Source organism: Scyliorhinus canicula, chromosome 11 (genome assembly GCF_902713615.1).
Source record: "Scyliorhinus canicula chromosome 11, sScyCan1.1, whole genome shotgun sequence".
In the NCBI taxonomy this organism is placed as follows: domain Eukaryota; kingdom Metazoa; phylum Chordata; class Chondrichthyes; order Carcharhiniformes; family Scyliorhinidae; genus Scyliorhinus; species Scyliorhinus canicula.
This window is the reverse complement of record NC_052156.1, coordinates 161,654,288-161,681,126: the sequence shown is the minus strand read 5'-3', so window position 1 is coordinate 161,681,126 and position 26,839 is coordinate 161,654,288. Positions and strand designations below refer to the sequence as shown.

Here is a 26,839-nt window from a genome sequence, read left to right as displayed (position 1 = left end):
CTGTTATATTATTTTATTATATTGTACACTTATATTATTTTATTATATTGTACACTGTTATGTTTTATATTGTACACTGTTATATTATTTTATTATATTGTACACTGTTATATTATTTTATTATATTGTACACTGTTATGTTATTATATTGTACACTGTTATATTACTTTATTATATTGTACACTGTTATATTATTTTATTATATTGTACACTGTTATATTATGTTATGATATTGGGCACTGTTATATTACTTTATTGTATTGTACACTGTTATATTATTTTATTATATTGTACACTGTTATATTATGTTATGATATTGGGCACTGTTATATTATTTTATTATATTGTACACTGTTATATTATTTCATTATATTGTACACTGTTATATTATTTTATTATATTGGGCACTGTTATATTCAATTTAAATGGCCAGCAATGGGAATTCATAAGAATCCATTCAGTATCGCAATGTAAATGTATATACACCGTCATTTCAGGATTTATATCATCAACTGTTATCTGTTAGAGCAAGAAGCCGTTCTCTAAGCGGAAAGGGTCCTTTTTGTAATTTCTGATTTTTTTTCTTTCAGATCTTAATAATTCTGCACAGTCAATCAGTCAAACTGTAGCAAGTCGGTGCCCCTGACAATGCTCCTCTCGTTGAATTTAAACAGGCAGATCCTGTGTAATTAGCAGTCTGGTGTAACCATGACTGTAATTTCTGTCCTGACTGAGACTCGAAGCAGTTATTCCAAATAACCAGTTGAGGGCCTTTGGTGAAGCGGCTCAAGGCTGAAGCACTTACCTGACGTTTTTGAAACCACTACCATTTTCTTTCTCTCTTGTAAGGAAGTGCTGTCTGGACAAAGAAATGTCAATGATAAACTAATTGTTGAGCTTAATTGTACCCTATTAACATCTCGCAATTAACTGGACTATGCCTTCTGATGAATACTTCAAATGGTTACTTAAAATGTTAGCATGCTTGGAATTGATATTTAACTCTTTAGGTACTGACTTTCTGAGGCACTCTGAGCCAGTATTTTCAGTAAGGATTCTCCCGATTTCCCTCTGGAAGATCAGTGGAATTTACGAAAAAACACTGTACACAGCTACTTACGTTATCTTTCAGGAGTTTGTACTGACCTTCCACTGAAGGAATCCTTTCTGCTGAATGATCATACACTATGGGTTGTGGTGTGTACTCCAGTTATTGTATTTTCTTAAAAGATGTGTGAAGACTATAACTTGCATGGTGCACCCTTCGTGTCCCTACAGGTTTGTCAATAGTGGCTCAAAGTCTCTGCCTCAATCAACTAATCCAAGTTTTGGACAAAGAAGATTGAAGAGAGTGAGAACCAAGTCAGGATTCTTCCAATATACAATGGCGAACTTTACTGGTAAAGTTCAAGTAGAACTGTGACATTTTGATATATCCATCACCATAAAGATTCAATTTCAAGCATCTGTGGTGGGAGGTGAAAGAAATCAAAGAGGGGGGTTAGAGTTATGACCCTTCCCACCGGCGAGACTTTCTGATTCTGCCAAAGTCAATAGATATTTAAACGGCTCGCCACAGTGTGGGCCTCAGTACCGCCTCCACCACAATGGGGCCAGAAAATTCCACCCAAAGTGGCCATTCACAGAACATGAAATATTTGAGTGATTGGATTGGTCAGTTTTGTGCTACTTGCTGATTTGAGAATTGAAGAATTTGATTGGATAGTCTTGTAATGATTGCTGGTTTTTAATCGAATGCTTTTCCTTTCCAGAGGACAAAACTATTTCTTGATTGCATTTTCGATTGGCATTTCCAATGTAATCAAATGAATATTTGCATCTTGTGACACGGTTGCCTTGCATATTCTGATTGATTTCAGTCAATCACAACATTTTGCTCCACGGGACACTTTAAAAGGGTCACATATAGGCCGGGATTCTACAGGGCTGCCTGCCAGGGACGGGAATCCCGATGGCCCAGTGAATCGGGCGTCGGGTCAAAAACACGTTTCACGCAGTCGTGAAATCTGTTGCGAGTTTCCCAGCACACCCCGCCAGCCCCAAAGAGCTTCCCAATGTTCCTGATGAGGCTCCTGTATGGACCCGGCGAGAACATGCTGGCTTCTCCACATCATAGCATTGAGGAACAGAAGAGGGAAAGCAGCCCAAATTCTCCTCTAAAAGTGCTTATCTGGCTGATTAAATAAGTCAAATTACTGACCGATAGCTGCAATCAATATATTGATCTACTTTACCTGGTTTAGATAGTGTCTGTAAAGCCTGTGCTTTCTCAGCTTTCACCTCAGATTCATTTATCACGTTCTCTGTGGGTGCACTGCTCTGATCACCTGAATTCGTCACACTTAGCGAAGTGAGGGGTGTGACAAAATGGTATTCCAACGAAAGATTTCTTGCTTTGTCAGAGAGAATTTCCTTCACCCTGCTACTGCCGCTCTTTAGTCGTGATCTCAGCAGTTCTTTTACTGTTAAGTAGCTCCATGCCCTTTGGAGTAACTTGGCATCACTGGGCCTGCCCTTGGCGTTGTCTGAACTTTTCCTGGTGTCATTGATCATCACGTCCGCCTCCAGCGTGAGGCGTTTGTCACTTGTGCTCGCAGTAACCTGGACGTGCAAGTTGTCGACAGTGCTGTTAATCAGCTTCCCTGCAATCACAAGCTCGGAGCCATTGAAGTAGTTTGCGAAGACATTCTGCGTCACGTACTCCACTGAATCTTCAGAATAATCCACGCGAATGTCCGAGAGTAGCGGAGTTCCAATTTCGTCATAGAAACCCTTCAGTTGGGCGCTTGCATCTGAGTCTTCATCAATCCTCCGCATTACTCCACAGTTCTCCAGTGACATTCGCTCAAGCAGCTTGTAATCCACATCTTTTCCTATTCCCAAACTGAAGATGCAGAACTTGTTTTCAACAGCATTTTTTGTATTGTTTAGGATTTTACGAGGTTGAATTTCAGCAATTGTTGGGCGCCCATCTGTCAGGAAGATGATTAATGATACTGTCCTCACACGCTTGTCTTGTTGAGCTATGTAATCTTTTAACAATTTAGATGCTGTCTGGATGGCATCATTTATATTGGTACCTGGGAAGCAAAGTAGAATGTTGAAGAACACTGCCATCATCAAACATTGGAGTTTCACAGCGCACAAAGAGACACTTTGGACCAGTGTACCCAGGCAGACTTCCTGAAAGAACTATCAGTCCCACGCAAATGCTTTTTGCTTTAGCGTTTAGAGATTTGGGAAACGAAATATTTGAAGAGTACGAGGGATACAGGTTACAGCTTTAATTTGGGCTGGCGTTGGTTTATGCGGAGGCTGGGTGCAAATGTCAAGGACGCATTTTAAGGTGTGGTGAGATTGTGGCCTCACAGGCCTCATCTTCATACGAAGGATTGGACTTCAGCCCAGGCTTGAGAAGCATCAGAGCCTGGCTGCAGGCAAGTGGAAGTGGGAATTGAGCCAGATCTGGGGACAAGCAGAGATAATCCGCACAACATTGTGGTCAGTCTCAGGAAGAGAAGTGTAGAGCAAGAGATTCCTGCCCACGCAGGAACTGTAACTCACAGGATAGAAGGAGGAATTGTGTTAATGGAAGGGATTTACAATCTCTTTTAAAAAGAAGCAAATTGGTCTATTCATTATTAGCCGATTCTATATTTAAAGTCCTCTTGAAAGGTTCCCTGGACCGGACATGTTTTCCACTTCTAACTCTGCACGAATGTTAAATATTCTGCAAAACACTTTAAAAAAAACATAGTAGGCCACAAAAAAAACCGATGAAGAAAGTTGAAATTGTTTACAGCTCTAGCCGATCTTGTAGAATAAGTGTTACGTACCAAGATGTGGAAAACACAAGAGCCCCTTTTAGTGATTACCTCACAATTGGTCCTAGGCATCTCTGTCATGCCAGGAAAAATCATCACTCACTAAGTTTTCTCATGTAACGCAGATAAATAATAAAAATTCTTCTGTTGTCAGAACAGGGTGCACAAGTAATGGGTGACCAGCTCAGCTCGATATTGATGCAGGGGTTGGGGGGGGGGCTGCCTCCATGGAAACAATGTCCCAAAGACCAAAAGAGATTTCCTATTCGAGATCAGAGATCAGAAGCTTCAGAATGAAAATAACAGACGGCCTCTTTTACCTCCTGAAGGTGACATTTGGAAGATGTACTTCTTGGCATCTCTTAAGGTCTCCCGAATGACATGGACAAGTTTTCCACTTTGCCAGACCTTGATACGACTGGAGAAATTGATGATATTGAAGTGGTCAATGGGTCGAAGGTCATTCAGTATGGTGAAAAGGGCCTCTTTAGTCTGAAAATAGGCACAGCGCTCACCATAAAATAAATGAAACTATTTTTTTCAGCCCTGTTTCATCACAGTATGCACTCGTCTACATACTGATCACGCTATTTGATTACATCAGTTATCAACCCCCCCCCCCTCGTATTATACAAGTCATGCTGCAACAATATTACACCAGTGATCTGAGACCATTAGTGACAGAGTGGCAAAAACAGCATCTACCATTGTCGGTGATTTATATGGTAGTATATTACCGGGCTACTACTCCAGGGCAGGGCTTCAAACGTCACCACAGATGCTGGGGAATTTAAATATCTGGAAACTAAAAACAAACATAATGGTTGCCATCACACCTCCAGATTGTCAGGAAAAGCCCACCCGGTTTACTGATGTTCTTTCTTTACCTGCTTTCCTTGCCTGGTCTGGACTTTGTGTGAATTCAGACCCAGGGTAACTGTGAACAGCTGACTGAAATGGACCGGCAAGCCACACAAGACTGCTCGGACTCCCCCAACATGCGCTGTAGTGCTTCAAGAAGGCAATCTAGGGCGGCACGGTAGCACAGTGGTCAGCACTGTTGCTTCACAGCGTCAGGATTCCAGGTTCGATTCCCGGCTTGGGTCACTGTCTGTGCGGAGTCTGCACGTTCTCCCCGTGTCTGCGTGGGTTTCCTCCGGGTGCTCCGGTTTCCTCCCACAAGTGTCGAAAGACGAGCTATGAGGTGAATTGGACATTCTGAATTCTCCCTCTGTGTACACGAACAGGTGCCGGAATGTGGCGACTAGGGGCTTTTCACAGTAACTTCATTGCAGTGTTAATGTAAGCCTACTTGTGACAATAATAAAGATTATTATTTGCCACCACCTTCTCTGTATTAATTAGGGATGGGCAATAAATGTAGACCTTGCCTATGCTGCCCACATTCTGTAAATGAACGAGAAAAACTATAGCGTACAAATCAAACTCTCCCTCACTGAAGCTCTGCTTCCAGCATACCTTTACTTCATTCTCAACCAGGAGCTTTTTTTCATATTTTGAGGCAGGTGGCAAAGTGTCTTCTGGGTGATATGTTTATAAAACTGGATTCACATTACACTGGAACTGTATTCTACACAGCTATTAAACCCAATCCCAAACTCTGGCTGATGGTCTTTTCAAGGGACGCTTGGTTTACATCGGGTCTGCAGCAAGATCATGAGGTACCTGCATTTCAGCCAGTCCAGCCTAGTCGCCACAGTGTGCTGTCTCAATCTCGTTTCTAACTGACAATAGCACTGAGATGAGTTGTGGTAAGTGGAAATGCGCCACGCTAATGCAGTAGGGGATGGTCTTCTAAGGATCTGCCTGAGAAATGAGCACAATGTTCATAGAATCATAGAATCCCTACTGTGTGCAAGGAGGCCATTTGGCCCATCGAGTCTGCACCGAATTCGGAAAGAGCGCATTACCTAGACCCACTTTCCCGCCCTATTCCTGTAACCCCAGCTAATCTTTGGACACTCAGGGGCAACTTTGCATGGCCAATCCACCTAACCTGCACATCGTTGGACTGTGGGAGGAAACCAACACAAACATGGGGAGAAGATACAGAGTAAAAGTTTTATTTAGCATTAAGCTGTTCTGATCCTAAATCTGCTGAATGCGTGCCTGAAATGAAAAGCATTCCATTCCCCAAAGTCCTTGGCATATTAGCCTCAGTTAGGCCAAAGGATGTAGTTGTTAGATTTACTCAATGGAAACAGAGGCCAATGGAAACATGATGCTTCGTTATACCGGCGCCCGGGAGTTTCCTGACGGCATGGGGTTGCCCCATAATGGGAAACCCCATTGACAGGCTGGCATAACGGAGAATCCCGCCGGCTGGTCGGGGCAGAAGTGTGGCGGGGCGGAGAATTCCTGCCAGATTGTCACTGGGATTTTAGTAAACTCTAATAGCAAGGATCTCACAGTATCATAGAAGAGTTCCAGCACAGAAGGAGGCCATTTGACCCATTGTGTTCATGGCAGCTCTCTGCACATGGAACTCAGTCCCATTTCCCTGTTTTTACAACTTGACCCTGCAAAATCCTTCCGTTCAGGTGCTTGTTAATTTCCTCTCAAAACTATGCTTGAACCGAACTCCACCATCCTCCCAGGCAGCATCCTAACCACTCACTCTGTAAAGAAAAAATGTTCTCGTGTCACCATTGGTTCTATTGCCAGTCATCTAAAATTGGTGTCCTGTGGTTTTAAACCCTGGCACCAACGGAAACAGTCTCTCCCTGTCTACTCTGTGTCGATCCCTCACAGTTTTGCAAACCTACATCACATCTCCTCTCGATCTTGGCTTCTCTAAAGAGAACAATCCCCTATCCATGTGACTGAAGACACTTCATCCATGAAGCCATATGCTCCAAGGCACTGCCCAGTGTCACATGCACATTCTTTCCAAACTAATGAGGACACTTTAGTATCTTCTCTTTCAAATGTGCCGAGTGCATTTCTTCAGCTATTGCTGGAGCTGCCAAGTTTCCCGGTAACTGTAGGATTTGTTGCGGTTGGACCGTTGATCCGTGTGTCCCTGGCAAATGTTGCCCAACACTAGCAGGTTTGAACATTGCCTGTTCCGTAACAAAGCAATACAAAGCCCCACCTGAAAAGATCTGGGGCGGTATTCTCCGACCCCCCGCCGGGTTGGAGAATCGCCCGGGGCCGGCGTCATGCCCGCCCCCACCATGTCCCGAATTCTCTGCCCCCCGAGATTCGGAGGGGGCGGGAATAGCGCCGCGCCGGTCAGCAGGCCCCCCCCTCGCCGGTCAGCAGGCCCCCCCCGCGCCGGTCGGTGGGCCCCCCCCACGCCGGTCAGCAGGCCCCCCCCTCGCCGGTCAGCAGGCCCCCCCCGCGCCGGTCGGTGGGCCCCCCCCACGCCGGTCGGTGGGCCCCCCCCTCGCCGGTCAGCAGGCCCCCCCCGCGCCGGTCGGTGGGCCCCCCACGCCGGTCAGCAGGCCCCCCCCACGCCGGTCAGCAGGCCCCCCCCGCGCCGGTCAGCAGGCCCCCCCGCGCCGGTCAGCAGGCCCCCCCCACGCCGGTCAGCAGGCCCCCCCCACGCCGGTCAGCAGGCCCCCCCCGCGCCGGTCAGCAGGTCCCCCCGCGCCGGTCAGCAGGCCCCCCCCACGCCGGTCAGCAGGCCCCCCCCGCGCCGGTCAGCAGGTCCCCCCGCGCCGGTCAGCAGGCCCCCCCCACGCCGGTCAGCAGGCCCCCCCCACACCGGTCAGCAGGCCCCCCCCGCGCCGGTCAGCAGGCCCCCCCCGCGCCGGTCAGCAGGCCCCCCGCGCCGGTCAGCAGGCCCCCCCCACGGCGGTCAGCAGGCCCCCCACGGCGGTCAGCAGGCCCCCCCACGCCGGTCAGCAGGCCCCCCCACGCCGGTCAGCAGGCCCCCCCCACGCCGGTCAGCAGGCCCCCCCCACGTCGGTCGATGGGCCGCCCACGGCGATTCTCTGGCCCGCGATGGGCCGAAGTCCCGCCGTTGACTAGCCTCTCACGCCAGCATGGATTAAACCACCTCTCTTACCGGCGGGATTGGCGGTGCGGGCGGGCGCCGGGGTCCTGGGGGGGCGCGGGGCAATCTGACCCCGGGGGGTGCCCCCACGGTGGCCTGGCCCACGATCGGGAAACACCGATTGGCGGGCAGGCCTGTGCCGTGGGGGCACTCTTTTTCTTCTGCCTTCGCCATAGTCTTCACCATGGCGGGGGTGGAAGAGACCCCCTCCCCTGCGCATGAGCCGGTATGACGTCAGCAGCCACTGACGCTCCAGCGCATGCGCGGACTTACGCCGGCCGGCGAAGTCCTTTCGGCCCGACTGGCGTGCGCCAAAAGGCGTTCACGCCAGCCGGCGGAGCGGGAACCACTCCGGCGCGGGCCTAGCCCCTCAATGTGAGGGCTTGGCCCCTAAAGGTGCGGCAACGTCCGCACCTTTGGGGCGGCCCGACGCCGGAGTGGTTCACGCCACTCCATCACGCCGGGACCCCCCACCCCGCCGGGTAGGGGAGAATCCCGGCCCTGCTTTCAAAGTAAAATTAATTCCAATTCCCTGCTGTACACCTTTCCAAATATACTACTGAAAATGAACTGACTCAATACTGCAAATGCACAATAGGGCTGTCAGCATCTGTGAAGGCAGGTGGAGATCCTCCGTCAGGAGTGAGTTAACCCTTCTTTCTCTTCTCCGCTATTTATATTCCCAGCGTTTTCTGCTTTTATTTCAGATTTCGAATATTTATTTTGTTTGTTATTTCAATATTTCTTTTTTGAAAAGGTTTTTCTCACTTCTATCCAGTAAATTGTATCATGGTGGGTTGCGCTTTGCAACTATATATATATATGTAACGGTTTCGCGAAACTTCGGAAAAGGTGTTTGGAATTTTTAACTTTCAAAAATCTGCTGGGGTGTTCTCGGATTTTGTGATAAATCAATGAGTTTACACAAATGTCAGTTGAGGAGTGATTTAGTGGGAAGGAAATAATAATGAGACAGATCCTATAACATTAATTGTGCAGTTCCGAGGACATTAATTATACTTGTTAGTTGCAATTAATTGGAACTCCAGCCCAGCTCAATCAGATTCACCAAAATATTTTGAGACTTGAATTCACAGAAGTGGCAACATTTAGAGAAAGCCAGCAAGTATTGGCATTCATATTTTATACAAACTGTTTTGTTTTTCCTCTAGCTTTATGACATGTATGATGTCAAGGGAGCAACATTGGACCAATTATGCAGTTAGCTATTTCCTTGATGTGGAGATGCCGGCGTTGGACTGGGGTGAGCACAGTAAGAAGTCTTACAACACCAGGTTAAAGTCCAACAGGTTTGTTTCAAACACGAGCTTTCGGAGCACGGCTTTTTCTGGAGCAAGCCTTTCCATTCACCTGAAGAAGGAGCCGTGCTCCGAAAGCTCGTGTTTGAAACAAACCTGTTGGACTTTAACCTGGTGTTGTAAGACTTCTTACTGAGCTATTTCCTTGATTTTGAACCTCTTAATTGGAAACAGCTACTTCCTAAACACAAAATGGCAAAGGGACACACAAATTGATGAACCATCAAACCTAATGGGATGGATCAAATTTCTGCATACATTTTATATTGCTGCGCTCCCAACAATGAGGGATGGTTTCCTTTGAATGTCTGTATTACACCTGATTCACTTATGCTGCCAATGAGCCGCCACATTAATGGTGATTCAAAATTGTTTCAGTTGCAGTAAATGACCTTACTCTGAAGCACATGGAAACCAGGTTTCCTTAATGCACAGTGGCTGGGAGCCTGGTGTTTCTATGCTCATTTCTGTCTGTTACTGAACATTCGTGTTGCTATTCTTTGTAGTTGCTTCTGCTTGATAGCTGCTGAGTGTAATATCTGTACAAATAGATATGCCAACCTAGTTACCGAAATAACTTGCCAAGGCTTATTTGACAGCACTTCCCAAACCCTGGATGGACAGGGGCAGCAGGTGTGTGGTAACATCACCATATCCAAGTTCCCCCTCATGTCACACACCAACCTGCCATGGACACAAATCGCCAATGTGTCAAGATCCTGGAATTCCTCATCTGAAACATTTGTGAGAGTAATTTTGTCACACCGGTCGCAAGGGTTCAAGAAAGGCAGCTCAATATTACCTTGTCAAGGGCAAATAGAGAAAGGAAATAAAACACCTTCCTGGATCCAAAGGTAGAACATTCCTTGCCGGCGCGGAGAAGGGAACTCCCGCGCATGTGTGGAATTACGGCGGCCGTTCCGCTCATGCGCGAACCCGCGCTGGCCATTCCACGCCGGCTGGAGCTGTGGGGACCACTCTGCCGCCGACCTAGCCCCCTAGGAAGTGGAGCATTCACCATTATCGAAGACCATTGACGCCGGAGTGGTTGGCACCGCTTTTCACAATGACATGGGGACATAGCCCCATTATTGGAGAATCCCACCCATAATCTCTCTGTCTCTACCCAATACAAACCATTGAATATTTTAAGCACTTTGAGCAAATCACCCCTCAGTCTGTATGCAGTGTGCCCTAATGATTTAACCCTCTAAGCCCCAGTATCATTCTGGTGAATCTGTGCTCCTGCTCCTCTAAGAACAATTATATAGCCACCCTGAGATGCAGGGCCCAGGACTGAATACACTACTCCAGGTGGCCTTTGGACCATGACACGACCATTAGAAATACAGCTCACGGGAAATGCGTGCATTTGCAATATGCCATGTTTTCCCATAACACATGTCGGCTCCAAAGTGTGTTGAAACCACTTAGCTTACTTGACCGTGATAAATTGGTGGAAATGTGTGTTTCTCCGCGCTCCCAGAATTGGTGGTTTGCAACCCTCCAGTAACACAGGCCATGCAGTTAATACCAGGGGTAATTTGTCAAGCTGAAGTGTTAATATAATGGACAAGCAAAATGTTTCAAGCAATTTTAGAGGGATTTAGGATAATCCCAATGAATAGGGATAATTTGTATGAACATAAAGTGAGCCAAAAGTTGGTTACATTTTGATTATGGATAATAAGTGAAATTTTATGCTAGAATGCAGCAAGGCAAATACTAAAACGTGCTATGATTATATGAGTGCAAAGGATAAAATGACATTTCACTGGTTACAAGACATAACTTCAAATCCTGCCTTGACATCATTGTTCATGTGCATCAAAAACGAGTTATTGCAGATGCTTCTGCTTAGATTATAATTATGACCCTGCTAAAAATGACAGTCAATTCCAATCAGACTGACTACAATGCCTGTCCCGCTCTCATTGGGAGATCACAAACATTGCAAATGCCATATCTTCAATTTCTTGAATTAAACGGTTTATTCCCTGAATTGGTGAAACAGCTGCCGTTTGTTAAGCAGAGGACTCATGAGTTGGCACCCATATGGTCTCCTCTTACAGCCTTTTGTTTATGAGCAAGTGAGTCATGCATGAGAAAATGTCAGCAGACAGTGGAATAAATAGGCCAATAAATTGGCTTGCTTTCTCCCAATTCACAAAATAATTTCAAAGAACAACAAAGAGCAAAGAAAAGTACAGCACAGGAACAGGCCCTTCGGCCCTCCAAGCCCCCGCCGACCATGCTGCCCATCAAAACTAAAATCTTCAACACTTCCGGGGTCTTTATCCCTCTATTCCCATCCTATTCATGTATTTGTCAAGATGCCCCTTAAATGTCACTATCGTCCCTGCTTCCACCACCTCCTCCGGCAGCGAGTTCCAGGCACCCACTACCCTCTGTGTAAAAAACTTGCCTCGTTCTCCTCTAAACCTAGCTCCTCGCACCTTAAACCTATGCCCCCTAGTAATTGACCCCTCTGCCCTGGGAAAAAGTCTCTGACTATCCACTCTGTCTATGCCCCTCATAATTTGTGGACCTCTACCAGGTCGCCCCTCAACCTCCGTCGTTCCAGTGAGAACAAACCATGTTTATTCAACCGCTCCTCATAGCTAATGCTAAACTCTCAGAGTTTAGTTTGAAACAAATGAGCGGAGAATTGTACCATGAGACTTCAGATCATTTAGGGGTGGCTGACTATCATGTTCCAATGATTAGGTCCATTACAAAAGAGTTGGGGTCAGAGGTGGGCTCTAAGAGGTGGCATGGTGGCACAGTGGTTAGCACTGTTAGTTCACAGTAACTTCATTGCAGTGTTAATGTAAGTCTACTTGTGACAATAATAAAGATTGTTATTATTGTTAATAGTTTCATGGTCACCATTACTGACACTAGCTTTAAATTCCAGATTTTATTAATTGAATTTACATTCCACCAGCTGGTATGGTGGGATTTTAACCCATGTGCCCAAAGGATTATCCTTGGCCTCTCTGGGCCTCTATATTACAAGTCCAATGACATTACCCCCTATGTCACTCCCTCCCCACAATGACACTTCTTCCCACTCGAGACTCTGTTTCAAGCTCCACCTTCAATCTAGCTACTTTGATGATTCTATTTTGGCACCAGTGTTTCTGAAATGCATTTTCCTCAGTTGAAGTTTCTCCTGTTATCGAGAATGCTTTTCATGATGTCAGCACCATTTCTAAGGCCACCTCCTCGACCATCTTTCACAACAACCCTTCTTCGCCTTCAATCAGCTTCTTCCTTCCCAAAACCCTTCTCCATTTTCACCACATGATCCAATCATCCGGAAAGGGTGTGGAGGGTACTATCTTCAGTGGGGTGTCCCTTTGCAGATTGAGAGACAGCCCTAGCCCTGCCCCCTCCCCAGAATCCTCCACACCTTCAGGGGCTAGGCCCGCCCCGGAGTGGTTTGCGCCGCTACGGCCGGCGGGAAAGGGGCTTGGAGCCATGCCAACCGGCGCTGAAGGGCCTCCACCGGCCGGCGCGAGTTGGCGCATGTGCAGGAGCGTCAGCACGTGCTGGCGTCATCCGCGCGCATGCGCAGAGGGCTTCCTCACCGGCAATGGCGGACTGTTACAGCTGCCAGTGCGGAACAATAGAGTGCCCCCACGGCACAGGCCCGCTGGCGGATCGGTGGGCCCCGATAGCGGGCCAGGCCACCGTGGGGGCATCCCCCGGGGCCAGATCTCCCCGCGGCCCCCCAAGAATCCCGGAGGCCGCCCGCGCTGCCAGGTCCCACCGGTAAGGGACCTACTCCAATTTACGCCGGTGGGACAGGCAAAAAACGGGCGGGACTTCGGCCCATTACGGGCCGGAGAATTCGGGCAGCCCCGGGGCCCATTGAGTCGCGCCGGTCCCCGCCATTCTCCGCGGCAGGCGGTGCGATTCACGCTGGGCTGATTTTTGGAGGGCTGCAGACTTTGGAGGACGGCGGGGGCGGGATTCACGCCGACCCCCGGCAATTCTCCCATCCGGCGGGGGTGCGGGGGCGGGGGTTGGGGGGGGGGGGGGGGGGGTCGGAGATACCTGCCCAACGTTACAATTGAAATGACATCATTCCTTGGCTAACTTTGACTGGTATCAATTCCTAAAGAGAAGCTTGCCAAGTACAACAGAATGTTGACAGTGTATTTGGCTGGAAACAGAGGCAAAGACAAATGCCAGGTTTCTGCTTGTTTAAAAGTTGAAGGCAGCATGGGTAGCAAAACTCAATGTTGGAAGCTACAAAATATTTGACACATTAGGTATTCGTACTGAAATAAGCTGCAAGAAAACAAAAACGATGTCAAGGCGACGCCGTATCGAACAACTTTGTGAATGTGAAACACATTTTTAGATTCAGTGGTGAGTTGTGTTGTTTATTTTCTGGTACCTGCTGTCTTTCTAAAAGCCAGCCATGAGCTACCTTCCTCATACTGAGTCAGTCTTCGGGACAATATCTGTCCACCATTCATACTAATACAGCAAATTAAAACTGATTAGTTTGGTTATCAGCAAATGGATAAAAAACAAAACAAGTGGTTGTCGAATTCAATGAGGGGAGGGGGGGAAATGAGATCTAGCAAAAACAAATGTAGATTTCAGGGTGGCGCGGAAGGGCTGAAATTTTTAGGAATCTGAAACCTGACCCCCAATCTGCCCACCTTTAGGTTTTACGAAGGTCGGGCAAGGAACATCCCAGTGAACTGGCAATTAAAATATGTTTTTTTAAAAGTGCTTGCCTGTGATTTAATTGATTTTATTGCAAACAGCCATGTTTCCCAGGTTTTGTAAAACCCAACAGTCGGAGCAAAGTCAGGACAGCAACGGCGAAAAGGTAAATGCCTTTATAGCAGGGCCAGGATTAGCAGCATTACATCCCCCAGCCCACTAAGTCACACTGAATTAGACTCCCCAGCCCCATTGCAAAGGGGTTTGGCCCTCATCCCTAGAATAACCCCACCCCCCCCTCCCTCTCGACCTCATTCCCCGGAGCAGGAATTGAACCTCCATCAGGAATCAAACCCTTTCACACCCTCACCAGGGTCAGGATTGGACACACCTCGTCCTGCAACTTGTTCCTGAATGGGCCTTGTCCAGCTGGACTCCAAGCTTGTCAATCAGGCTGAATTCTAAGCAGGGAACCTGCCAGGGCTGGAGGTTACACACGAAGATGTTAAAACTCCAGCTGAAACTCCTTCGCACGTGGAGTTCTGGGTTTTCATTCTGCAACTCCAGTTCCACACCTCTATAACCGTTCCTTGGCAATATCCAGGCCAATGCTTCCGTTGTTAGTCCATGGCCAACGGATGGAAGTTATTTACTAATTCCTGTATGGCAAATGAACTGCCTGTAACAAAAAGACTGAAACTGTCTCTACAATCAATGATAATATCATGAAGTGTGGCTTGAGCATGTTAGCTTCAATGCGTTTGAAAAGTGCTTGGACATTCACTTGAATTGTCATAACCTTCACATCATGAGCTGTAAAGTAGGATTAGGGTGAATAACTGTTTTAATTAATGCAGACACAATAGGATGAATGATCTCTCGCTGTACTGTAAACTGCAATGGTCCCTATAATTGGCTAGTGAATGATGATATAGCCTTCCATCTGTAAACTGTTATTCTTTAAATGTGATAAAATTGATCCCTGTCATAATATACACCAGTATATCATGGTGCAGACACATACTGATGGACATACACTAGGACCAATCAACATGCACAAACACCGCAGCCAATCACCAGTTAGAACACACGCACTATAAAGGCAGAGGGCATCACTTTTCCCGCTCATTCTGGGTGCTGCCTCTCAGAAGCACAAGAGCTCATCAAGTACAGTACAGACTCCCACCACGTGCTGAGAGATTCAACTGGTTCGGACAGGCACAGGGCTCTAGTTAATCTAGCATCGTTTAAACCCCCAGTTCTCGTATGTCTATTATTTTATAAGAGCTAATAAAATAGTGTTGAACCTTCTTCAGTGTTGGTGGCATCCATCTGCTTCACAAGTCCACAGTGCCCAACACTTCAATCCCTTTATCAAAGTAAAGATGTTTACCTGTTTGATTTTTTGTCCGGCCATTGAGCCACTTGTGTCTATCACAAAAACCACGTTTTTTGGCACTGGCGGAAGATCCTTGGGTGCAAAGTAATGAACAAAATATCCATTCTGAACCTGAAAGTGAAGATAATAATATCAGCCGATCTCTCCTCTCCAAATGGTTAAAGGCAGCAATATACAATGGGCAGAACTTTACAGCCGGTTGCGGCAGGAAAATGCAGTCGACCGTTTAAAAGTCCATTAATTTTGGCAGGACTGGAAAATATCCGCCAGTTGGAGGGGTGGTACAATTAGGCCCCATGTTTCAGTTTGGCTGTGTTAGTAACACAAGTAACCCTAAGATGGTGACTGCATGACAAAGAGTTGAGCAATGACTCTCAACATGAGCGACCCGCTTTTAAGATAATCTCCCTGATAATTTTTAAGTTCTATATTATAGGTGGGGCCGGGATTCTCCCCTACCCGGCGGGGCGGGGGGTCCTGGCGGGACGGAGTGGCGTGAACCACTCCGGCGTCGGGCCGCCCCAAAGGTGCGGAAGTTGCCGCACCTTTAGGGGCCAAGCCCTCACATTGAGGGGCTAGGCCCACGCCAGAGTGCCTCCCACTCCGCCGGCCGGCACGAACGGCCTTTGGCTCCCCGCCAGCCGGGGCCGAAAGGCCTTCGCCGGCTGGCGGAAGTCCGCGCATGGGCCGGTGCATCAGCAGCCGCTGACGTCATACCGGCGCATGCGCGGGGGGGGGGGGGGGGTCTCTCCCGCCCCCGCCATGGTGAAGGCCATGGCGGGGCAGAAGAAAAAGAGTGCCCCCACGGCGCAGATCCGCCCGCCGATCGGTGGGCCCCGATGGCGGGCCAGGCCACCATGGGGGCACCAGATCGCCCCGCGCCCTCCCCCCAGGACCCCGGAGCCCGCCCGGGCCGCCAATCCCGCCGGTCAGGTCGATGTTTTGATTCCCGCCCATGGGAGAGGCCTGTCAACGGCGGGAGTTCGGCCCATCGCGGGCCGGAGAATCACCGCGGGGGGCCTGCCGACCGGAGCGGCGCGATTCCCGCCCCCGCCGAATCTCGGGGTCGGAGAATTCAGGACAAGGCGGGGGCGGGATTGACGCCGGCCTCAGGCGATCGGAGAATTCCGCCCGGGGTTGTTTTCAATCCGTTTATGGGATGTGAACAATTCTGGCTAGATCAGCGTTTCCTCTCCATCCCTAATTTCCCTGGCGAGGGTGGAGGTGAGTCCCCTCTTGAACTCACTGCAACCTGTGAGGTATAGGTACACCCACAGTGCTGTTAGGGAGGAGGTTTCAGGATTTCGACTCAGCAACAATGGAGGAACATAACACATTTCCAAGTCAGGACGTTGAGTGACTTGAAGGGAAGTTTGCAGGTGCTGGTGTAACCATGCACCGGTTATCCTTGTCCTTTTAGGTAGCAGAAGCTGTCGGTGGGATTCTCCCGGATCAGCGAGGAGGCCCGACGCCGGCGTAAAAAATGGCACGAACCACTCCGGCGTCGGGCTGACCAGAAGTTGTGGAATTCTCCGCACTTCTGGGGGCTAGGCCGGTGCCGGAGGGGTTGGCACCACGCTAGCCAGCGCCGAAGGGACTGCACGACTTAGCGCATGCGCAGAACCGGCAGCGTGGTTCGGCACATGCGCAGACCGGCCGGCGTATTCTGGTGCATGCGCAGCGGGGTGTCATCTCCGTGCCAGCCATGGGCGAGCCCTACAGGGGCCGGCGTGGAAGGAAGAAGTGCCCCCAAGGCACAGGCCCACCCGCAGATCGGTGGGCCCCGATCGCAGGCCAGGCCACCGTGCCCCCCCCCCCCCGGGATCGGATCCCCTCTGCGCCCCCCGAGGACCGTACCAGCTGGCATACTTGGTGATGAGAGTAGAAGCTCTGCTACAGAAATGGGGTACATAAACAGTAACTTCAGCATATAACATTGGAATATTTATTTCTTGGTCAAAGGTAGTGAGGAGAGTGTTACAGATGGCTCATACTGCTAAATTGCTCACTAGCACCAAGTTACAAAATAGTGTAATTGACGTTTGGGAGAAAGCAACCATTTATCAAAATAAACCAGCTCATGATCGGGGTGCAACGGCATTGATTTACAAATAGTTACATCAGCACCTGAATCACTGCATAGTGAACTGATTTTTAGTTAGGGTAGGAGGGAAGAAAAGGGTATGTTACAATTAGCAATAGGGGGCTTGTGGTTAGGATAGGTGAGATAAGCCAGCATTACTGCTTATTGTCGCTCTCCAAAAAAACAAAAAATGTGATCTTGGAGTCATAAATGACAACTCACTTGGCCTCGGTTACAATATTTCCTGTGGTTGAACAGGAAGTTCACATCGGAAATATCAGCATAGTGTCATTTTTCGGGCACTTTCTCAGGAAGTGGAGATTGAGGAAATTCCTGGCTTCATTGTGACACATCCGAAGAATATCCATCTGGATGAATTACCAGAAACTGACTGAAACCCCGAGTACAAAATCTCAACAAGGGGTCAATAACTCCAGGAGAGGAGGGGAAGGTGAAAATTGATGAAAAGAAACAAATGGAAAATAAACTATGGGCTGGATTCTCCGATCCTGTGGCTATGTCCGCAGGATCCGGCTGGTCTTATGACCAAAATGTCGCCGGTGATGCTCCACCCGGTGGGCGGCTAGCAGCCGTGCAGCGTAAAGCCCCTGGCGCGGCGGTCTTACAACATGGCGCCGGCCGCACGCAAGCCCAGCCTGCCAAAAGCTGCCCCCCCCCCCCAGTAACCCTCCTCGCCACCCCCGGACCAGCCGCCATGAGTCCCCTCAGCCCCCGTCAAAGCCCCCCCTGCCAGTGGAACAGCTCCCCCCCCCCCCCCCGCCGACTGTGACGCCGCTGGACACAGTCCGCAACCGCCATGCGACGTCCCCGAAAAGTGAGCGCACACGCAACCCACGCTGGCGGGGACTGGCCCTTTGGGGGCGGAGCATCGGGGAAGGGCCTCAGGTGACGTCCTGAGGCCGCCCCAATAGCGTGCACGTACTCCTCGAGTATGCTGTTTTTGAGGGGGCAGAGCATCGGAAAAACGGCACCGTCCCCATGTCCGGCGTAAAAATAGATTCTCCGGCCGAATGCCGAATGCGATTTTGGCGTCGCCAATCGGAGAATCCCGCACTATAAGTGAAGACTATTTGCTCTTACTACGCTGGGATTTTCCAATGAACCGGGGATGAGTGGTTTGCGGGTTCGGGTGGGACATACACACAGGTACATGATGCTCGGAATATAAATTTAACATGAATACAAAGGGAAACTTCTATGGCCAGATATTACATATGGAAAATATGCAAGCACTTCTTTAAGATCTATAAACATCAACTTACCCTGTGAACCAAGTTAAAATCAAGTTATCCAATTTAAATGATGTTCTTAATAAAAATGCTGCAATTTGTCAAAAGTGGGTTCCCTGGAGTGTTCTATAAATAAGGGCATATACTCTTGGGACACTCTGGACACAGGATGAGGAAACAATTAATACCTGAATTTCGCCAACTCCCAATTCTCTGTCCACGTCATATCTCATGATGAAGTCACCCAGAACTCCAGTCTCACTGATCGCAGCTTGCTGTGTAATAGACGGGGCAAACCTAATGTGGGCTGTTGTTCTGGTCTGGCTGATTTTGGTGGAAGGAGGAGGTGAAGCTTTAGTAGCACAGGAGAGAAACACCAAAGACTTAATAATCACTTTGTGACTTGAAATGTGCACCTGTATGACAATAACACAGTTCTACAAAATAAAATCAAAAGTATAATTTTGGGGGTTTGAGGATGTTAATGCAATACCAAATAAAATCTGACCTTACATATTCCATAATGTGACCTTCCAATTCAGACTGCTTTTAAAATCTTTAACTATGGTGGATAGATATTCCGTCCATTTATTACAATCCTTACAAACAAATACCTCCTCTCTTCCAAACTAGTGCTTTATAGAAGTTATTCAAATTCATATATCTGAGATATAATATTCAATCCAGATGAAATAGAATTCCTGTTTGAATGCTGGAATGAATTTTTGAACCTGGCACATGGGAACATTCAGAGCATAGTTTGTCAAATGAAATACTTTCAAAGGTTGCATAAACGTTCTTTCTGAAATAATAACTGTAAGACGTCAACCCTGTCCCTCAATCCTCGTCTTCTTATTTCCTGAAGAGTCTAAATCCATAATCTTCATCCATGCTCTTATTCTTCACACACTGTTTGGCTTCTCTGGTTTCATGGTTTAAGCTCAAGTTAAAACTCGCAAGTGCTACCCAATGGCCTTGTCAAGCCGTATTTAAAGAAGGACTCCCATTAGCTTCAAGAGGATGACCTTGCCACCTTATGGAACAGATATGGAAGTCAGCAGTGGAATCTTTACTGCTCACTAATTAGTTGAGTACGGTTTATTGCAGTTAACAGGTTACTGAACAAAGTTAATCCCCAAGATTTTCCCATCCACTGAGGCCACATTATTGGAAACGTGCACTTTCTGATTGTACATGACTAGGCCAACTGACGGGAACTGAAAACTAACTGATGAACTGGGGAACAGTTGTATTAAAACCTGGAATTCTAACAGATGAACAACTCTATTAAAGGAAGAGAAACTTGTTTTTTGCTGATTGCCTGATATCTGTTGGGATACCCCACTTCAAATATACTCAATTACTTGGAAGTATATTTGCTGTTTCTCTGATAGGTGAATTGGACAGATGTATTTAATGTGTTCAGGTTCTGCTATTCCCAAACATTTACATCTGGAACCTAACAACATTCTGTTATTTTCTACAATGAATATAAAAGACACTTAGGCTGAAATTTTCCAGCTGCCAACCCCCCTTCCAGTCCCACCAAGGTCAAGGGTCATTTCCATGGCTCCCCCATCCTGCTGCTGGGGAACCCACGTTGGGGGTTAGCTTCAGTGGGAAGAAGATCCCACCAATAGGAAGGGCCCAAAATTCCTACCCTTGGAGCTGGGTTTTCCATGTCAGTCCAGGAGGGAGAGGGTCATTCCAGGAGGAGGAGGGTCAGTCCGGCAGGAGGAGGGTCAGTCCAGGAGGGAGAGGGTCAGTCAGGGAGGGGGAGGGTCAGTCCAGGAGGAGGAGGGTCATTCCAGGAGGGAGAGGGTCATTCCAGGAGGAGGAGGGTCAGTCCGGGAGGAGGGTGTCAGTCTAGGAGGGCCTCAGTCCGAGAGGTTGGGGGCTCATTCCAGGAGGGAGGGTCAGTCCGGGATGGATGTCAGTCCAGGAGGGAGCTCAGTCCGGGAGATAGGCCATTCCAGGAGGGGGAGGGTCAGTCCAGGAGGGGGAGGGTCATTCCAGGGGGTTCAGTCCAGGAGGGAGTTGTCAGTCCAGAAAGTGGGTGTCAGTCCAGGAGGGGACCCATACTGGGGAGGGGGGGAGTCAGTCTGGGAGCAGGGGTCAGTCCTTGAGGAGGCCAGCCCGGGGCAGGGCTCAGTCCGGGGCGGGTTGAATCAGTCTGGAACGGGACTCAGCCTGATGGGGGTGGCTCAGTCTGGGTGGGTGATCTGTCCAGGAAGGAGTGAGAAAGGGACGGGAATTGCTGGCCTGGCTCTGCACAATGAACCAGCTGTCTAGCCAACTGAGCTAAACCGGCTGAGGTTATTCATTAAGGTCTCAACCTTGCCCCACACCTGAGGTGTGGTGACCCTCAGGTTAAATCACCACCAGTCAGCTCTCCCCCCTCAAAGCAGAAAGCAGCCTCTGGTCACCTGGGACTGTGGTACCTTTAATTCCAGTGTAATAATCCTCACGGTACGCACGGGGGTGACCCAATTGATCTCCCCATGGGGCCCATGGAATATGGGCTCCCTCGTTACTGTGCAGAGGCCCCTCAGATGTGGTTCATCGAATCAACTCTCGGCCAGGGATGTGGCCGGAATGATCGGTAAGCCCGGTTGGGGCCTTTGTGCTGTACGGCGCATCACGGCCCTTTCTTTAGGCTAAAAATATACTGCCATTTTGATTCACCTCGACTCTCCTGAGCTTTTATATTCAGGATGTTACAAAGTGCTTCACAGCCAATGAGCTACTTCTGAAATGATGGCCCTGTTGAAATGCCGGAATGATTGTCAATTTGCGCACAAAAGACAACAAGTTGAAGGCAAATTAAATATGTTTAAAGTGGTGTTGTTTGGGCATTAATACTGGCTGAGGTAGTACACCTGCTCTTCTTTGAATACTGCAGTATATCTTTGGCATCCACCTGCGCTTATAGAATATAGAACATAGAAAAATACAGCACAGAACAGGCCCTTCGCCCATGATGTTGTGCCAAGCTTTTCTCCTAGATTAAGAACAAATTAATCTACACCCCACCATTCTACCGTAATCCATGTACCTATTCAATAGCCGCTTGAAGGTCCCTAATGTTTCCGACTCAACTACTTCCACAGGCAGTTCCATGCCCCCAATGTTTATGGACAAAGCCTCAACGTAATGTGCCACCTGAGAGACAGCACCTCTGACAGTGCAGCTTTCCCTCATCATTGCACTGATGCATCAAACTAGGTTATGGCCTCCAAGCCAAATAAATTCATCTCATATCAGAAATCCATGTGAAGTAGGTGCAGCCACCTCCAACACATGTCCAATGATACCCTCCAGCAACTGGGCCCCCAAGTCTCATCTGTACAAAACTGGTGATGTGCAGACACCAATGTTATTGGTGGCATCTTTGCAGAATTGCCCACCTTGGATGGAGGCAGGCCTTACAAGAGTATGCCTTTGTGAGAGTGGGAGTAGATCCAGGGGAAATGACTGTAGGAAGCAGTGTTGCTTTAAAATAATCTATGTTAGCATAATTGAATATTAGAAATAAAGTAAAGATTTAAGTGAGTTTGATTTAATGTATCTATATAAGAAAGGGTAAAAACTCTAGTTACATTTACGTCAAACAAAGATATTTGTATGCCTGCGGGGGTTTTTGTTTCATTTCAAACTATGTCTGCACTGTGATTTGACAGTTTCCGACATAAAAAGCAAAAATGTTTTGAGAAGGGCTGCGCTGTTGCTTAGCAACCAGGGCCACCATTAAGTTAGAAAGACCTTCTGAGTTTAGTCATAACTAGATCCAACGCAGTTAGAGCGAGGCATTGAGAGAGAAGGCAGCTCTCACAGCTCAGCAGGACAGTGGAGTCATGGGGCAAAAGCAAGTCCCAGAGACTAAAGTTCGAGAAACCAGGGAATGAAAAGAATGGTCACAAGAATATTGAAGTCAAAGGGACAAAAGCAGCTGGAATCTGACCAGTGTACTGTTCACTGAAGTTAAAGACTGAAAAATGCAGACTTGGTGAAGTTGGCTAGCGGGAGGTCAGCTATCTGAAGCAATTCTAAGGTTGGTGAGCTTAATGAAGCCTGTGAAGCAGTAGAGTTTATTTTCATGGCTGAGTACCTGAGAGATCGCATGGAATTTTGAATGCACATGGGAATTCAAGGCAGAAGAATACCGTTGGGAGAGTTGGAAATTCTGGAAGTGGATCCTTGCTGAAAACAGCTGAGGGAAAGACAGCGGGATTCTCTGTTGCGCTGGTAGCGCACCTATCCCCACGGGTTTCCCGGCAGCGTGGGGCGGCCAGAATGGGAAATCCCATTGGCAGGTGGCAGAAACGGAGAATCCTCTGCCGGCAAGGACACGTAGCCCAGAAGAACACAGCTGGCTGACTGGAGAATCCCGTCAACGGTCTTTAGAGCCATCAACTGGGATCGTATCAGTGACTAGCTCTGTTTCTCACATAATCCTTTGCGTTAAGAAGCATCATTCCTGAAAATGTAGCATCCAGAGTTTTGGCACAGTGCTGCAGAGCGTTAGCACACAAACACTCAAGAGCTATTGAATGCATGTAAACGTAGGATTGCAGTTCCACTCATGTCAGCTCTTATCTTGCATTACACCAACCAGCACTGCACAGCAGAGAGGAGGGAAAATTAATGGAGCTACATTATCCCCAATGCTCTCCTGCAATCGACATCCAGGGGTATCAGCTGCACACAGGGAGAAAACCTGCCCACTTGAAGGCAGAGGTGTCGTGGAAAATAGATCAAGGAGAATAAAATTACAGGTGAAAAATTCCCATTAAACACACTTCATTAAATAGATTCATTGTAAATTCATCATTGAGAATATAAATATCCCTCTTTGATTTTCTGTACCTGCAATGTGGTGGTTGATCTGCTTGCTGTTTCTCAGGGGGGCAACTTCTAGGAAAGTGATCCCTGAACTCTCGGTCAAATGGATCTCCACCAGGAGTTTAGGAATGATCTGCATTGGCCTGACACTGATCACCTGAGTGTACTTTCCCAGACGCCTCTCCAACAGCTCCTCATACGTCAGGAGGAAAATTCCTTTGGTCCTTGCAGGCAAAGGCACGGTGACAGTGAAAATTTCCACTTCACTGTCCCTGGCAGGAAACAATAGAATATGTTAGAATGCCCCATTGTTTTGCAATAGAGGAGTATGAAATAATTAATGACTTTGGTTGAGGACTCTAGCGATTACCTTGCATTATCATGCCACTGGACATAACCACAAAAATGTAAGTGTATTTGTACAAACCATATCGTACATTTTGTGTTTAATGATTCTCAGAATCGTCATTCTTAAAGCCCTCTGCATCTCAATTTGACATCTGGGATAGTTTCATTGTTAATAGAATCTATAGGATCACTAATGACTTAGAAGCAAAGGCACAGTTAAGAGGTCGGTGATGTTTGGCAGCGAAAATGACGGAACCCTATTAAGGCTGGAAAAGGTAAGCAGAAATTTCCCCAGGTTCAAAGTAACAGCCGGCAGTACACAGGTCAGTGAGGTGTAGTCACGCGAATGTGCACTTGCCAAATTATTTCCATCCAGCCCGAATGCAAGGTTGGGTTTGAAATTTTTCCACCTTATTCCTGTCGCTTTACCACTCTCCCGAAAGTATTGAAGCTTTGCTGGGTGAGCTTCCCAGGTACGTTCCCGAACATCAGCTAATTGGCCTAAAGAGCACGGGGTGGTGAGCATTTTGAATGTGGGAGACTGTTTCATTGCCAACATTTAGCTTGTCCTCTCTTGGCTGATGTTTCTCCTCCTCTGGCCGCACATCTGAAGCTGGGCAATCGCATACCCTCGCGCCTCCTCTGGCCGCACACCTGTAAGCTGGCAGCACGGTAGCATAGTGGTTAGCATCAATGCTTCACAGCTCCAGGGTCCCAGGTTCGGTTCCCGGCTGGGTCACTGTCTGTGCGGAGTCTGCACGTCCTCCCCGTGTCTGCGTGGGTTTCCTCCGGGTGCTCCGGTTTCCTCCCACAGTCCAAAGATGTGCGGGTTAGGTGGATTGGCCATGATAAATTACCCGTAGTGTCCTAAAAAGTAAGGTTAAGGGGGAGTTGTTGGGTTACGGGTATAGGGTGGATACGTGAGTTTGAGTAGGGTGATCATTGCTCGGCACAACATCGAGGGCCGAAGGGCCTGTTCTGTGCTGTACTGTTCTAAATTCTAAATTCTAAATTCCTCTGCCACAGCTTTCCCGGTGGCATGCGGCGGATTCGATGGGAAGTCCCACTGAGAGCGAGCGGGAGCAGAAGATTCCGGCGACGGGCTCCCTCCCGTCGCTGGGAAACACGCCCGGCAGAGGGTGGAGAATCGCGGCCCTTATTTTTAATGGTAGACGGCAGTTCGGCCAAAGTTGACCAGTTGCCGATTTATCCCATGCTGATCTGTTGTCTCACGGGCCAGGCTGTGATGAATGTTTCCTCAGGGAGCGGAGATTTTCATGAGTTTGGGATTTGAGTCAGCGAGGATTGTGTTGCAGCTGCTGCGCTCAGCATCAGAGGTAATAAAAATGTACTTTTTTTTCTCAGCTGTGCTGTGACACTGTTGTAAATTAAGGGGAAAAAAATATGTGGGTGGAATCATGATGGGAATAAAGAAATCCTAAGAAGTGCAAGAAAGGAGTGGGACATTACTTGGGAATGTTGGCTATACTGGCTTTAAAATTCATATTTTCACAAAATGAAAAAAGTCTCGTTCAGGATTATAACTCCTTCGCTGCTGGGAGGAAACACAGACACACAAACCTCATCTCCTCCCAGCCACCCCATCCACAACCGAACACCCGATAAATCATTTCACAATGCAGATAAATGCCCACCAGATCCCAAAGAGACAAGTCCACATAGACTAATCCCCACTGCGTTAAAATCAAGGCCCAATTCAGCAGACTCAATTCAAAGAGAGATTTCTCACAGATCGGGGGCTATTTTGTCTGACAGCCCCCCATCTCCCCCCCTCCCGCCCCCACCCTTCAAGCCACCCATGTTCTTTTGACCGCCATCCCTCACCACCCCCACCAACCTTAGGGAGGACCCGGGAACCCCACCTCGCCCTCCTTCACCCCCCTCTACCTGGCAAGACCCCCCAGGGCCCGACCACTGACTGTGCCAAACTGCCACCTTCGCACTGCCAGTCTGGCACCCTGGGAGTGCCGGGGTTGTACTGCCAGAGTGCCAAGCTGGCAGTGCCAAGAGAGTGCCAGGGTACCACCCTGCCCTGTCCTCGACCACCCAGGGTTATCCAATAGCCCCCCCCCCCCTCCCCCCTCAAGGAACTGTTACGACCGGTCCATGTCTGTGGGAACCAATACAGCATGGCGCCATGTCGAGGTGTCCCAGGCACGACCGGTGAGTCTTGGGATCGTTTAAATATTCAGATCTGGATCGCGCCCACCGAGGGCAAGATCCAGATCAAGCCGGGTGGAATGAGTCAGGTGACTCGCGTGAGGTTTCGCATCCAGTGCGAAGCCTGAATTGGGGCTCGCCTGATTCACCTGTAGCGCCAGGTTCGACACCGGGCACAACCGGATCGCTGACTCGCGTTCGAACCTCCCTCTGAATTTTCCTCTCCTGTTGCCATCCCTCACTGCATTGAAATCGTGACTCATCACAATGCTTCTACTAACACATTCTATTCCATCAAAACTGTGAAACACTCTGGGGGCAATGCTCTGGATGCGTGTGCCTGGCGCAAACCCCGCTATTTCGGGAGAATAGCGAGAGACCCACGGAACAGGATCTACGGCGGGCACTGAACATGCGCCATGCTCTCGGCCTGCTGCAGTTGACGTAATCTGGTTCACCCCCTCACTGTGTGCGAACCAGATTCACATTATTCATATCCTCATTTAAATATGCTGGAACTGTTTGAAGCCGGATTGTCCCGGCTCCCAGTGTTTTCCCATCCGCCGACGCAACGTGAATTTGGTGGGGCTCACCACCAGATATCCAATGTGATGCCCACGCCAAGGGGCTCTGAGGGCATTGTAGCCCCAAGGTAGTTGAGGACATGGCAGGGCAGTGGCACTGGCTCCCTGGCACTGTTGGAACTGTTGGTGACATTGGGGCAGTGCTAGTTTGGTACTGCCAAGGGGTTGGGCATGAAAGGGGTCATGAAAGGGGGGCATTTGGCCATCCCATAGTGGCGCTCACTTGGTGGGAAGGTGCTAGTATTGATGATCGGGAGAGGGGCCTGAGCAAAGAAATGAAA

General features: G+C 48.5%; 1 protein-coding gene across 1 annotated transcript in view; it reads right to left on the bottom strand.

Annotated features, from left to right (window-relative positions):
* itih5 (inter-alpha-trypsin inhibitor heavy chain 5) overlaps window positions 1-26,839 on the bottom strand; it is a 49,140-nt gene that overhangs the window by 11,537 nt on the left and 10,764 nt on the right. The window contains exons 5-10 of the mRNA XM_038811887.1: window positions 23,470-23,717; window positions 18,792-18,955; window positions 15,265-15,381; window positions 4,166-4,337; window positions 2,256-3,101; window positions 806-859 (exon numbers count right to left, since the gene is read on the bottom strand). Of these exons, the coding sequence (XP_038667815.1) occupies window positions 806-859; window positions 2,256-3,101; window positions 4,166-4,337; window positions 15,265-15,381; window positions 18,792-18,955; window positions 23,470-23,717 (1,601 nt within the window). The remainder of the gene's footprint in view (window positions 1-805; window positions 860-2,255; window positions 3,102-4,165; window positions 4,338-15,264; window positions 15,382-18,791; window positions 18,956-23,469; window positions 23,718-26,839) is intronic.